Below are 15,259 nucleotides of genomic sequence, written 5' to 3' on the forward strand. Positions count from 1 at the left end.
GTCAGTCCACTTTGGCACTCACTTTAAGGATGAAATCAAATTCAAAGTGCTTGCAAAGAACTGAATGAGTTCACATTAACTTCTACAGAAAGACCCAGACTTTAACAGATGAAAAGTATCGTTTAGGTCCCCAAGGTAAATCTGTATCTTCACCAGACTCATTACTTACTAATATCTCATCTGAAGATATGATAAAACACAAATTTATAAATCTTTTTCTAAAACTCCTGTGAATGTAATTTACTTCCATAGTGAGAATTTTGGTTTCTTAAAAACAAAAACCAGTTATGTCATGCGAATATGTTTTTGTTTTAATCCCGGGTAAGGGATGAGAGGCTGCGTCCTGGCAGGTGACTGTCATTTCTGAGTGTACTAGCAGGGGTGTGATCTTTTGCCAGCTGCAGATAGATTACTTTCTGGGGACTCTGGGCAGGGTATAACCGGGAGAGCCCCTAGAGGGCCTGTGGTGGCTCCTGCTGGTTCCTGTTGTTGCAGTTCAAGTAGTCCTGAGCAAAGAGAGAAGTTGGAGATAGCCTGACCACGATTGATTTGTGCCAAGGAACCCAAGGTTCCTAATAAGCAGGAAATAGTCTTAAGAGGTATATACGCCCTTTCCCCTGTAACCTTCTTTCTCTCCTACCTAGCGTTGGGGGTGAGGCTGGAAGGGATTAGGGTGGAATAAGGACTGGAAGGGAAGAAGAGGTGTAAGATCCCAATCAAATAGCTACACAAACACAGCAATGCACTTCTAGTTATAGTCAGTTCCTGTCTTTCTCTGAGGCATCATGAGCGGCAGCAGAAGTGCATGCTGTTTTAGACCAGTTTTCACTCTGAAGTCCTGTGGGTTCACAGGATCGCACAAATGGCTCAGATTGTTTACCCTCTGCCTCAGTCTCTAAAATGCTAGGATTCCAGGCAGGCACAAGCATGCCCGGCTCTGTATGTTTCATTCAAAGAAAAAAAAAGAAACACTGGGGCTGGAGAGAGGACCTGGGTTCACGCCCCACCTCTACAGAGTGGTCCACAACTTTAGTTCCTGGGGATCCAAAGCCCCAGACTCCACAGGCACCAGGCATGTATATGTTACACACGATACATACAAGCAAAAACTCATACACATAAAATAAATCTAAAAAATAAGAGACACACCCAAATTGTAAGGAGTTAAATTTACAAAAGAGACAAAACGTAAATAAGTAATTATGGGCCAAATTGGTTATAACCTGCTTATATATACCATTCAATGAGTGAATTTTAAAAATTCTCAACTGCTTAAAGGATCTAAGATTACTCATTAAGGACTTATACAGTCAGGGCAGAAAAAGAGAAGACATTAAAAAGACTGGAATAACGTCGGCTAAGATAAACACCGCAAAGCTAGAGGGTCTCAGTGAAAACCTGAGCTTGGCATGTGTCCATGGAAGGACAGACAAGACTGACAGTGAGCAGCACGGGCCCCAAAGGGCCCTGGACGGCTGGGCCTAGCTCTAGAAGCAATGCAGAAGCGCTTAAAAACTCCTTAAGTAGGAAGAAGGCATGACACAGGCGACTCTGCACTGCCGGAAAGCGGGAGGATGTGTGTCTGGACACCAACAGAATGCAGACACAGAAAGGGAAACTGCTTAGTTACACTCAAACACCTCCACCTCACAGATTCTAAGACTCAATTCTTTTGTCTCAACTGTATTTTTTTTAACTCCTTATCAATTATCGGCTAAGTAAGGTTGAAGGTTTTCCCTTTATTTTCATCTCCTATCAGTTCTGGATTGCTTCTTGCAGGAGCAGCCTGCACGGATACTATCTATCATCCCCTTTTGTTCTCAGGGCCGAACCTGAATGGTAGGCCTCATCACCTCACACTTGGGTTTCTCCATTTCCTTCCTGACAGCTTCCCCTGCCCTCATTGATCTCGATGGAAACACTATTGCCAGAGTAATCTAAAACGTCCCCACACACACTACCCGTTGCTCAAAAGTCTTTGAAGAGTTAACTTAAACCCAAGCTCAATCCCTTGCACCCACTTGGTGGAAGGAGAGCACTCACTCCACCAAGCTGTCCCTGACCTTCATTTGTACACTGTGCTAGATGTGTGCCTACACACACACACACACACACACACATACACACACACACCGAACATGCTATGGTGAAATGATAGTTTAAAACTAAAAGTATCTGCTGCCCTAAGAGGGAAAAAATGAAAACCACCGGTTTTTACCGGGTAAGATGAGGGGTAACCAGAAGCTGCCTGACGTCACCTTACTATTCTCTCAAGGTCCAGCTCAAATTTTGCCTAACTCATCCTTCTGCCATTATTAGTCTAGACTAATGTGAGCCACAGGTATAATTTAAAAAATTTTCGTAGCCACATTTAAAGCCAAAAGAGGCAAGGAGGCCTGGCGTCTTAACAGTATCAAATCATCGTCTCAACAGGTCATTGTTTAATGAGTCAGTTTACATTGTTTTTGCACTATGTTCGGCCTGTATGTCCCTGTTCAAGCCTACCTTGTTTCAAGCGCTCAGTGCTGCATGTGGCTAGTGGCCACTGTAATAGCAGAGGTCTAGACTCCAAAATCAGTTCTCTGGGCTAGGGAGTGTGTGTGTGTGTGTGTGTGTATTGCCACTGCTTAAGAGCAAAGTTAGTACCACCCTGTTTTTATGTCCACGTCCCAGACTGATTTCAATGGCACCACCAACCATCAAGTTTTCCAGACTAAAAACCACCCACCCACTTCCAGCCACCAGGCGGTCACAGTGGAAATCCCATGTAGGTGGTGTTTACCTCCTTGCTCCAGGTCTTTCTTCTCCTGCCTCAATGGAGGTGTGTCATCTAGTTTTCTTGTCTCAGGTTGGTCCTGCATACCCTTAATATGCCAGACCATCCTAAGAAATGAACATCTCATGCCCACTCCCTGCTGAGTGTGCACTAGCTGCCTGCTAACTGAATAAGAGCGGAGCTCCCCGGCCACTCACAAGCTGAGCTAATTTGCACCTTCAGTCTTCACCAACCACTCTTCCAGTGTTTGTGTTGCCCAGCCTTCTCAAGTTTTTAATCCCTGTTTTGCACCCAGGAATAACTTTGTTCTTCCAGGCTTAGCAAATTTCTCTTGATCCTGCTCAGGTGCAACCTTTTCGTTGTCCCCAGGTAAAGAAAGCTTGATTACATAGCACAAAGGAGGCAGAAGGAGCGTTTGCGAACCGATGATGGAGGTCCAAAAGCGATCACCTTTGCACCTCCCAAAACAAGCGCAGTGCTCACAGCAATATAAGTGTGCTGAAAGCAATGAACGCACCGTATCGGAGATTCCCCCGGGACAGTGATTTCTGACTACCTCTGCTTCATCCCGACTGTAGATCAGATATTTGCTTTCTCAAGAATGATCCTGCACGTTGAGGCCAACCAATGAGAAACGAGCAAAGAGGGATCTGGACTAGTCTTGAGGCTTACAGAGTGGGAGAAGTCTCTCTTCAATCATTCAAAAAAAGGCTTTGAAACAAGCAAAGGAGTTGTAAAATTAAAGGTTAGAGCGTAGGTATAGATGATGCTTAAGTTTTCTCCGTCACAGGGGCCAGAGTACTGGGGGCTGGACATGGCCTGATTTCCGATTTTTCCGGAAAAGTGTGTAAGCAAGGAAAATAGGAATGGGGTCTTGGGAAACACAGTGACCGCGGAAGCGCAGAGAGCGACGTTAATTATAACAAGGCGTGGCATAAGCTGCTCAAGGGTCTTTGGAGTTAAGGAGCCAGGAGGGCACCTGCTGGCCTCGTGGTCTCTGAACCCGAGGTGGGAAAGGCACGGGTGGGCAGGCTTGGGGAGCGGAGAAGCCCAAGCCGGACTCGGACTAACTTTTAGCTCCAGAGGTGAAAGGACAGAGGAAACAGACAGGAGGGAGGGCAAGGAGTAAAGGAGGAACCAGAGGAGCGCCCCCAACACCCCGAGGTTTCAGCCCGGGGAAAAGTCGCTTCTCTTCCCCTTGCGGAACGCTTGTTCCGGGAACCACGGAGCCGGTCCCAACCGAAACCGCGGGAGCGCGTCCGGGCGACACCGGGCCGACGCGGGAACCCATGCCCTCGAGGGCCTCCTCCCAACCCGAAGGCTGCTCTCTATCTCCGGTCCTCACCTGCCAGGCCAGTCTCCCCCGGCACCGGCCGCCGCCGCCCTTCCCAACCCCTAGCGGAACGCGGGTCTGAGAGCGAGCAGAGCAGGCGCGCGCTCAGCGGCGGAGAGCAGCCGGCAGGAGCCCCTGTGTGGTGGCCGCCATCTTGGGCCTGAGGCGAGCGGCTGAGGCGGGGACGACCCGGGCGACACCATCTGCAGGGGTGGCGAGGAACCGGGTCGGGGAAGATGACGGCGCAAAAGCTCGCAAACCTTGTTATCTTGTCATCCAGGTTTTATTCGGAACGCGTCACGATTATTTCGAGCTCAAGCTCTGGAGGGCTCGCTCGTGAGAAGGGAGAGAGCGTGACGGTTTGCCGTCTCCACCCCTCTCCTCAGGGCTGGCGCGGCGAGTGGCAGCTCCTGGGGTCACGGCTTCCGCCGGCGCCAGTGGCCTAGCTCCCTGCGGCTGTCCTTGGTCGCGCTTGGCACCCGGCTGAAGGTGGGTCTGGGGACCCCGGCGCCACCCGGTGTGGTGCGGGCGGGAGGGTTCGGGGGACGCTCGCATGGCGGGGAAAGCAGGGTCGCCTTGGGGTGACCACAGCGCGCTGCCCGCTCCACTGCTTTTACAAAGAGTGCTCTGATGCTGGCTTAGGCAAAGCGCCGTGGGGACGACCCGGTGGGCTCGCTCTCGAGGGCCGAGGAAGGGGCGATCGACCCCGGAGCCCACCGCAGGGAATGCAGCTCCTGTCCAGAAATCTGTCCCCTCGTCCAACTCCCCTAAACCTGGAACCCGCACTTACCCATTTGCCCTTTAAAGACATGGTTTCCAGCGTGTTGTGTGTCGTGAGCTCAACGGTTTTGGTTTTGCTCCATGCATTCATTCCCTTATGATTTCCATGGCTTAGGTGACACTTGGTGATAATTATAAAGAACTGCGGTGGGGTCCAGTCCGACACAAGGTATTATCTCTTAAAAAGTCTACCTGTTTCCAGCGTGAATCCAGAGTGACTCACGAAATAGACTCACCGCAGTTTCTGTTTTCTTCTTGAAAAGGGAAAGAAAATTGTGTTAGAGAAAAATATTAGGAAATACGTGGGGTTTGTTGATTTTTTTTTTTAAAGCAAAAGCTGGGTGTGGTAGTGCATACCTTTAATCCCTGTGCCCAGGAGGCAGAGGCATCTCTGTGAGTTCGAGACTGGTGTACACTGAGAATTCTAGATCACTCATTCATATGTGTGTGTGTGTGTGTGTGTGTATATATATACACACACACACACACACATATATATATATGTGTGTGTGTGTGTATATACACGTGTGTGTATGTGTGTGTGTGTGTGTATTCATGCTTCTTGGAAAGAAGAGGAGGAGTTATTTAACTTTTTACCTCTGTACACAGGAGAGACAGTAGAACATGAGAGCTTAAGCCGTATCAGGATACAGATTGTCTGGGTACTACGCTAATCCTGACTCCTTACCCTATAATTTAAAGCAACTTACTTTATCATAACTAAATTTGGATTATTCATCTGAAAAAGAAATGCCCCCCAGTCTTGAGACATCCTTACTTAACAGATCTGCCGCCTGTGGTGAGGAGTCTCTGAATTAGTGATGACACAGAAACGCCCCTTCCATGTGGCCCACATCTGTAATTCCAACTACATGTGAGGATGAGGCAGAGGGATAGTAAGTTTGAAGCCTGCCAGAGCTTCACAGTAAGACTATCTCAAAAAACAAAAACAAAACAAACAGAAACAATTCAGTTCTTGTTAAAAGCTTGCCAAAAATAATTGGATCACTTTAATATTAAAAAGTTACTGACCAAGGCAGAGTGTGTGCCTCTGTAATACAGTTCGTGCTTTTCAAAGCCAAGTGCTTCCTCCCTCTCACCCCCTTCTGTCTGTCTGTCTGTCTATTTCTGTCTCTCTTTCCAGACACAGTTTCTCTGTGTAGCCCAGACTGGCCTTGAACTCACAGAGATCCTCCTGCTTCTGCCTCCTTAGTGCACCACCACTGTCTAGCCTCCCAGTTTTTTTGTTTTTTGTTTTTCTCCAATACTATAGCACCAGGCAGTGGTGCACAGGGGAGACAGAGGCAAACAGATTCCTGTGACCTCCAGGACAGCCAGGACTACAAAGAAACACTCTTGAAAAACAAAGCAAGGAGCCAGGCAGTGGTGGCTCAGGCCTGTAATCCTAGCACTCTGGGAGGCAGAGGCAGGCAGATTTCTGAGTTCGAGGTCAGCCTGGTCTACAGAGTGAGTTCCAGGACAGCCAGGGCTACACAGAGAAACCCTGTCTCAGAAAAAAAAAAAAAAAAAAAAAATCCAAAAAACAGAAAGAAAAGAAAAAAAAAAAAAAAACCAAGCAAAAATGCTATAGCTGCTCCAAATTCTGAAATTAAAAACAAAATTCTTATGGCCCCACATACAAAAAGACACCTGGAGCTAGAAGAGAGCTGGCTGGGCTCAGCTGTTCACAGTGCTTGCTGCTTTTCCAGAGGACCTGAGTTTGGCTCCCAGCTCTCGACTCACAGCTCACAACACCAGCTCCTAAGGGCTCTGATGCCTTTGGCCATCTTAGGTACCTGTACTCATATGCACAGGCGTGCACACGCGTACAAAAAGTTAATAATAATAAAAATAAATCTGAAGCGCTAAAGAGACTATTAGTGTGTGCTCTCATAAGCTCCAGCCAGGAATATATTGTTTAAAGCAGTTAATTGTCCCTGTCCTCTTGGTAACATTCTTCACTTACCCAAAACCTGAAGCAAAGCTTGTCCTGGTCCTCACCACTTGTACCTGTACTAGATGAAGCTCTATGGAGTCAGGCCCATGGCCAAGATCCTCACTCTACTTCCCCTCTAACCCATTTTATGGAAAATCATTCTGACTCACAGATGTCCCTTTTTGCCCTCCCTGTTCTTGCAGAAAGGCTGCTCTGTAGATAATGTTCACTGCATTGCTCCCCAGGCCAGTTGAGTATATACTGTAATATGAGATCCTCTATAGGACGAAGATTTGCCATTTTCTCTTATAGATATTCCTTCATGATGGCTGAGGCCAACCATGGATTCTGTGAGGACTCTGTTTCTTAGTACCATTCTCATTGTGCCTCTAGTCTGTAGAAGCCCATAGGGGGCAAGAAGCCAATAAGGCTTACTTCTTTTTTTTTTTTTAAGATATATTTATTTAATGTGAGTACACTGTCGCTGTCTTCAGACACACCAGAAGACAGCATCAGATCTCATTACAGATGGTTGTGGGCCACCATGTGGTTGCTGGGAATTGAACTCAGGACCTTCGGGAGAGCAGTCAGTGCTCTTAACTACAGAGCTATCTCTTCAGCCCACTTCTCTTCTAAGTAGAGCCAGACCAAACCCATCTTGTAGAATGCCAACAGTAATGGAGTAGCCTACAGGTAGCTGGGAACCAGCAGGTACTTGTTAATGCGAAAGTGCCATCTTAACTGTAAAAGCAATGATGCTAAGGGCTTTTTTTTTTTTTTAAACATCTGTGTTTGTTGTATACATTTTCATGCCACAGCACACTTGCTGGTGCAGAGATTAGCAGACAATTCTCCAGTGTCAGCTCTCCTTCCATCATGTGAGTCCTAGAAATTAAGCTTGGGTCCTTAGGTTTGATGGCCAGGACCCTTACTTGCTGAGTCATCTTTCTGGCTCTTCAGTTTGCAATAAGGACAGAAAATGTAGGTGGCCACTGTAGGTGGTCATGAGTTCAAGTCCCAGCAACCAGATGGTGACTCACAACCATCTGTAATGAGAAACAAACAATAAAGAACTTACGGGCTGGAATGAACGGGCTGGAGCAAGTGGGCCCGGAGCAAGAGAGAGAAAGGGAAGTGGGGGAAAAGATTTAAAAAAAAAAGTAATTTCACAATGGGTTTTCTCATCTCCATAGTTAACTGGCTCAAGTTTATAAAGGTAGTCAGTTCACTTGGTGAGCTCTTGGTTAACGTTTCAAGAAATACTTTAAATATAAGTGACCCTACTTAATAGACTGTCTTATAGGAAAGGAGGGTTGGCTTTACTTACATTTAAATGTCCAAGAAGCATTTGTAGTCAGGTCAGTGGGTGAGTTGTGTGTCTGTAAGAGCCGGTGTGTGGCGAGAGCTCCATAGCCTCCTTGCTGAATAGAGCCAGAGCAGTTCTCTCAGCATTCTAGTAGCAATGGCTCTGTTACTCCAGCCTCATCTTGGAGTTGGTTTAAAAAGGACTCCCCAAGTGGTGCTGATGTGTAGTTAAGGTTGAGAATTCCAGCTGTAACTAGGCAACAGACTGCAATATAACTAACAGGGCTAAGTTGTAAGTATGTATTTATCTCATCATGTGCTACGTAATAATTTTAGAGGTCAGTGATGTTCAAGCTGGAATTTGCTATGTGGAATATTACATATTGTGAACTTTATAGTAACTGCAACTTTTAACCTAATGGTTATAGTCTAGCACTGTGACTTTAGGAACTAGATTCTTAAAAATCTGAGAAATAGTTAGAACTGTATTAGTATATAGATCACTTCAGGTAAAGCAAGAATGTAATCTATGAGCGCAGATTAAGCTAAGCACCCTTGCTGGCAGTAATGTGTTGCTTCTCCTAGGGCGGACACATCCTCACAACCATTGTATGTGATATATTCGTTCACATCTATTTGTTTCTCATCTGTGTATACAAATCTTAACAGAAAATTGGTGATGTTTTTATTGAATTCAGTACACATTTGCTATTTTTTTACTTCCTTGTCAGTTCTGTTCTTTATTTGCCTTTTGGAAAGTGTTAAAAGATAAAAGCACTTAAATAGCCAGACATATCACCTCAAAAGGAGGGGAAGTGTGCTATGATACAGGAGGCATTGTTTGGAAAGACTTGGATTTGAACAGCAACTTGCGGATCAATAGCTATTGCTTTTTAAATGTATTTTATATGTCTGCATGGATGTGTGTGTGTACACCATATATGAGCCTTGGAAGTGAGAAGTCGTGGGTCCTCTGGACCTGAAGTTACAGATGGCTGTGAGCTGTGTGTAGGTACTGGGAGCAGACCCTGCATCCCTTGAAAGAACAAGCCATCTCTTCAGCCCCAAGTTTGTATCCATATAAAATGAGGATAATAAAAGTTACTCCGCATTCTATATAGAAATACGATAACTAGTACCCATCTAAATTCTCTCTTCTTTTTCTTTTAATTTCTTTTTCTTTTTTTTTTTTTTTTTTTTTTTTTTTTTTTTTTTTTTGGTTTTTTCGAGACAGGGTTTCCCTGTGTAGCCCTGGCTGTCCTGGAACTCTGTAGACCAGGCTGGCCTTGAACTCAGAGATCCCCCTGCCTCTGCCTCCCAGAGTGCTGGGATTACAGGCGTGCACCACCACCACCCGGCTCAGAAAACAATTTTCAATAAATTTATCTTTACTCAAAAAAGTCCGCCAGGCGGTGGTGGCGCATGCCTACAATCCCAACACTCTGGGAGGCAGAGGCAGGGGGATCTCTGAGTTTGAGGCCAGCCTGGTCTACAAGAGTGAGTTCCAGGACAGCCAGGGCTATACAGAGACACCCTGTCTTGGAAAAAAAAAAAAAACCAAATCTAAAAAAAGCAAAAACAACAACAACAAAAAAAGTCCACTACTAATATTAAATTTGCATTGCATGAGAACATCTGCAAATAGCTTATACATATGAAAGTTTTGAAACAATACAAAGTACAAATACTGTTTTTTTTTTTTTTTAGGTAAATTTAAAATTTTCTATTTCTTGGTTCTACAGCATATCAAGTCATTGGTAAAGTAAGAAATAAATTTTCATTAATAGTATAATGTGGTATAATTTTTTATTATGTTTGTGTGTGTGCATGTGCATGCAAATATGAGGTCAGAGAACAACCTGTGGGAGTGGTTCTTTCCCTCAATTATGTGTGTGGGTTCTGGAAGGCAAACTCAGTCAGAATTGGCAATAAGCGCCTTCATCCAAAAAGCCATCACCCTGCCCCAGTACAGTGAATCTTATAGTAACCATTATCATCTAATCTTCAATGAAATTTTGTTTGTTTTGTTTTTTTGACATAGTGTTTCTCTGTGTAGCTCCAGCTGTCCTGGAATTCACTCTGTAGACCAGGCTGGCCTCAAACATAGAGATCCGCCTGCCTCTGCCTCCCAAGTACTGGGATTAAAGGTGTGCGCCACCACTGCCCAGTTTTTAGTTAGGTTTTAATTATTTTCTGATGCCAAGAAAACCTAAAGAGGGTGTGCTTTTAACAAGCCTCATGTCCACAGCTATCTTCCTATTTTAGAATCAGTTTCAAAGCTGTCTTACACCTGTATTTAATGTTTGTTTTCTGTTTTAGCAGTCAGGATGGCCTTGTTTCAGCTTGTGCGTGAGCACTGGGTTCACATACTCGTCCCCGTGGGATTCCTCTTTGGATGTTACCTAGACAGAAAGGACGATGAAAAGCTAACTGCCTTCCGGAATAAGAGCATGCTGTTTCAAAGGTTAGGTCATGGCAGCTTTGGGGAGTTGTCTCTTGTTCCAAACAGAGAAGTGGTTTTTTTTTCCTACTCTAAATGTTTAACAGTCAAATGATACTTCAGGCTTGTTGTTTAATCATTGGATGAAAGTACGATTACCTCTGAGTGCGAACAGTTTTTAGTTTATGATCTAGCCGTTTCAGATCTTTGAAAGTTCCATTTTTTTCTTTTATTAATTTTTTTCACCTAATATATAAACTGACTTAAAAAAAAAAACCCTGTTATGTGTGTGTCACATGTTGTGTGGGGGTGCCCTGTGGGGTGCCAGAGGGGATCTGGCCCCCTGGAGCTGGAGCTGGAAGTGGCTGCGGAGCCTCCCCAGTGTGGATGCCCTGAGCTCTCAGCTGCCCAGCCGTTCCCAGCACCCTCAGGGTGGCATCTTCATGCACGCATGTATTTGTACTTTTTATTCCGTCACTGGCTCCCTTCCTCTCCAAATAGAGTCTCTTCTGTTTCATGTCGCATGCATTTAAATCTGGATTTTGCATATAACAGAAAACATGCAATATTTTGTCTTTTTTAAAATTACCCTTTTATTTTATTATTGCTGCCCTTTTCCTTGAGGCCTCCCCTTGCCATGCTCCCTTCTAGAAAGTCAGATGTTTTAAAACTTAGAGTGTATTTTAGTGTAGAATCAAAATTCAAGCCAGCTGCCCCAAATCTATCTTACATGCTTTCATATATGTTACTGTATACTGATTTGAAAAAGCTGAAAGAAACAGTATGCCTCACATATGGTGACTGAGTGGTAATGCCCACCAGCCTGCCTGAGCCTAACATGGCTAACAAGAGCGGGGACTATAGCCATCTGCCAGTGGGTATAGCTATCCACACTCAGGACGGAGGAGCATCCAGTGCCACTACGCAGGAGTGTAGTTCACACGTCCAGTATGATGAAAGAAGCTGTAAAGGATCTGGAAACCATTAAGTGCAGGCAGAAGAACAAAGCTGTCATGTAAACCAAGAAATTACAGTTCTTTACACTGGGAAAGACAGAGTAAAAGTTTGAGGGTAGAATGAGTGAATGGATATGATGAATCTAATGTAAGACTTAGTCAGTTTGATAGACTATAAACTTCATGCCCTTTAATAATTTTTTTTGACTTGGGGGCTTAGAGGTGGCTTAGTGATTAAAAGCGTTTGCTGCTCTCTCCGAGGTCCTGGGTTTGGTTCCCAGCACCCGCATATGGCTCACAATTGCCGTACGTCCAGGTCCTGGAGACCCAGTGCCCTCTCTGCCTTGCTGGAGCACCTGCACACACGATGCCTGACTATGCTGGAAGGCACACACGTACACATAAAATACAATTGTAATATCTTTTTAAAGCTTATTTACTGTTTTTCCTTATTTCTTTTCACACAGGGAACTGAGACCCAATGAAGAAGTTACTTGGAAGTAAAACCTAGATAAATCACAGAATGTTCACATTTTAAAAGTTATTAGAGAAATAAAAACATTTATTATTTAATTGGAAGAATTTAAAGTGTCATTCTTTTTATATCTTTTACTTATTTTTAAAGATTTATTTTATTTATTTCATGTATATGAACACACTTGCAGCTATCTTCAGACATGCCAGAAAAGGGAATCAGATCCCATTACAGATGTTTGTGAGCCACCATGTAGTTGCTGGGAATTGACTCAGGACCTCTGAAAAAGCAGCTGGTCCTCTTAACCACTGAGACACCTCTCCAGCCCCCCATATACCTTTTACTGAGGTAACCATTTAAATCCTTTTTATGTTCTGTTGACTTTTGATATTTAGGCACAGTTGACTTAAAAAGTGACTACTGAGATGGGCGGTGGTGGCACATGCCTTTAATCCCCAGCACTTGGGAGGCAGAGGCAGGCGGATTTCTGAGTTCCAGGCCAGCCTGGTTTACAGAGTGAGTTCCAGGACAGAGAGGACAGCACAGAGAAACCCTGTCTTGAAAAAACAAAAAAACAAAAAAACAAAACAAAACAAAAAAAAGACTACTGAGGCCAGGCAAGGCAGTCAAGCCTGTAACCTGAACATTGGAGGAAGACGTAGAGAGTTGGTTGCAAATGCAGCAGCAGCCTGATTTACAGTGAGTTTAGGCCAGCCGAGAATATCGAGACCCTGTCTCAAAAAATCAAAAATGTGGGGCTGGGGAGATGGCTCAGCAGTTAAGAGCACTGACTGCTCTTCTGAAGGTCCTGATTTCAAATCCCAGCAACCACATGGTGGCTCACAACCATCCATAAGGAGATCTGATGTCCTTGTCTGGGGTGTCTGAAGACAGCTACAGTGTATTTACATATAATAAATAACTCTTCAGGCTGGAGCAAGCTGGGCAGGAGCGAGCAGAGGTCATAAGTTCAATTCCCAGCAATCACATGATGGCTCACAACTACCTGTACATCTATAGTATACTCATATACATAAATAAATCTTTAAATAAAAAATTGAGTACATCATTGTATACATATCTCCATTGTGAAGCAGTAAAAGAACAGAAACTTCTTAGATTACCATGTATAGAAGTAGGGCTTCTGAAAGGACATTAGGATTAGACATTAGGTTACCACATCAATTATTGAATTCTTGGTGGCCTTAGAAGAGATGTATCCTTGCTGTGTGGTACCTTATACCAGGTAGGTATCAGGACTGGCAACAAGGCCAACTTGGGATGGCCCTGGAATTTCAGAATTGTGAGCAAATTAACCTCTTCATTATTGTCTGTCCTCTAATTCCTTGTTATGGTCTATGGAGACTAAGAAAGTATGCTTCCAGGGAACTCAGAAGAATGATGCTAGGATTAAAGTCATACCTAATAATTAGATTTGGCAATGATTTCTCAAATACAAAACATCTTTTGAAAGAACAGCGAATTATATCTAGTCAAAATTTAAAACTTATGCTTTTGGGGTTGGAGGTATATCCAGCTCAGGCAAGTGGTAGAGGCTGTTCTGGATAGTTCATGTAATTCTTCATCTAACATAGCCTTTGAGTGTGGATTCCCTCAGCATACCTTTTTTTTTTTTTTTTCTTTTTGTTTTAGGCGTTGTGTTACAATATGTATCAAGGCTTCATTTGTCTAAAGGCTAAATCCTTGCCTGGTGTGTGGCTTTCTGGGGAGATGTGAGTCAATACTTATTCACTCTAGACAATGGTACTAACAACAGACCAAAGAAATTATTCCATCCAAGTCAGTCTTGAACCAGTAAGTTTCCTGGGGTTACTTACAGGAACATAGATGACTCAAAAGCAGCTCTAACACTAGAAAGCACATCCCAACACAAGCAACAACTCCAAAGCTGCCCTCTGCAGGCAGCCCCCCTGAAAAGTCTCCCCATCCCCCACCCCTGCACCCCGTGATTTTATTGCTTATAGAACCTTGGGTGTATTAGGGTTTTCTAGTGACACAGAATTTATGTGTAGTCTCTGTATAGTAAAGGAATTTGTTGATGACTTACACTCTGTAGTCCAACTCCCAACAATGGTCAGCAGCAGCTGTGAATGGAAGTTCAAGGATCTAGCAGTTGCTTGGTCCCACAAGGCAAGTAGGTGAGGAAGAATGAGTCTTCCTTCTTCCAATGTCCTTATGTAGGTTTCCAGCAGAAGGTATGGCCCAGATTAAAGGTGTGTGTCACCATACCAGGATCTGGGACTTGCTGTGTCCCAGTTGATCTTGAACTCAGAGATCTCCCTATATTAATCTCCTGGGATTCATAGCCACTATGCCTCAAGATTTCCAAGCCAAGATCCTGATCAAAACTTGTATCTCCTAGCCTCTAGGTTAGGATGACAGGTGAGCCTTCCAATTCTGGATTGCAGTTCATTCCAGATATGGTAAAGTTGACAAGCCACTACATTGGAGAAAGGCTTGTGAGTCTTGAAAACTTTGGTGTCTCTGGAGTTTCATGGGCTTCCTTAGAGCTGGAGCCTTGCACACTTCTTTTGAGAAAGTTACTAAAATATGGATGGACCACATCATATATCCATATCCATTTACCAGATGTTGGATACTGGGTTGTTTCTACTATATATGTATATATGTATGTATGTATGTATGTATGTATATATATATATATCATACATATATAAATGGATAACAGTGAAAACCTGGGCACAGATGGCACAAAATATTGGCAAGCACAACAAAAAAAACATGGGATATATGAAGAATCCTAATGACCTAAAATGGATGAAATGATACGGCATTGTCTTAGTCAGGGTTTCTATTCCTGCACAAACATAATGACCAAGAAGCAAGTTGGGGAGGAAAGGGTTTATTGAGCTTACACTTCCACACAGCTGTTCATCACCAAAGGAAGTCAGGGCTGGAACTCAAGCAGGTCAGGAAGCAGGAGCTGATGCAGAGGCCATGGAAGGATGCTACTTACTGGCTTGCTTCCTCTGGCTTGTTCAGCTTGCTTTCTTATAGAACCCAAGAATACCAGCCCAGGGATGGCACCACCCACAAGGAGCCCTTCCTGCTTGATCACTAATTGAGAAAATGCCTTACAGCTGGATCTCGTGGAGGCATTTCCTCAAGGGAGGCTCCTTTCTCTGTGCCAACTCCAGCTTGTGCCAACTTGACACACAAAACCAGCCAGTACAGCTGTGAATAAATTTAAAGATGCTAACACACAAAAATGTTATA

General features: G+C 44.2%; 2 protein-coding genes across 6 annotated transcripts in view; one reads left to right on the forward strand and one right to left on the reverse strand.

The window, feature by feature from the left end:
• The window catches only part of Cpsf2 (cleavage and polyadenylation specific factor 2), a 29,319-nt gene extending 25,025 nt beyond the window's left edge, over window positions 1-4,294 (reverse strand). For both annotated transcript variants that reach the window (XM_052185218.1, XM_052185217.1), the window contains exon 1: window positions 4,122-4,294. The gene's annotated coding sequence lies outside the window, so the exon portion shown is untranslated. The remainder of the gene's footprint in view (window positions 1-4,121) is intronic.
• A 100-nt stretch (window positions 4,295-4,394) lies between these two features.
• On the forward strand, window positions 4,395-12,099 carry Ndufb1 (NADH:ubiquinone oxidoreductase subunit B1). 4 transcript variants are annotated; one of them, XM_052185223.1, is made up of 4 exons: window positions 4,395-4,598; window positions 9,838-9,892; window positions 10,453-10,594; window positions 11,994-12,099. In XM_052185223.1, exons 3-4 carry the CDS (start codon window positions 10,458-10,460, stop codon window positions 12,028-12,030), a joined length of 174 nt encoding a protein of 57 aa, XP_052041183.1. In that variant the 5' UTR covers window positions 4,395-4,598; window positions 9,838-9,892; window positions 10,453-10,457; the 3' UTR covers window positions 12,031-12,099. The 4 variants fall into 4 exon arrangements, with proteins under 4 accessions (XP_052041183.1, XP_052041182.1, XP_052041180.1 ...); XM_052185222.1 differs by having other exon boundaries at window positions 4,396-4,598; window positions 10,450-10,594; XM_052185220.1 differs by lacking the exon at window positions 9,838-9,892 and having other exon boundaries at window positions 4,400-4,598.
• Window positions 12,100-15,259: the final 3,160 nt, after the last annotated feature.

Source organism: Apodemus sylvaticus, chromosome 6 (genome assembly GCF_947179515.1).
Source record: "Apodemus sylvaticus chromosome 6, mApoSyl1.1, whole genome shotgun sequence".
NCBI classification, from domain to species: Eukaryota; Metazoa; Chordata; class Mammalia; order Rodentia; family Muridae; genus Apodemus; species Apodemus sylvaticus.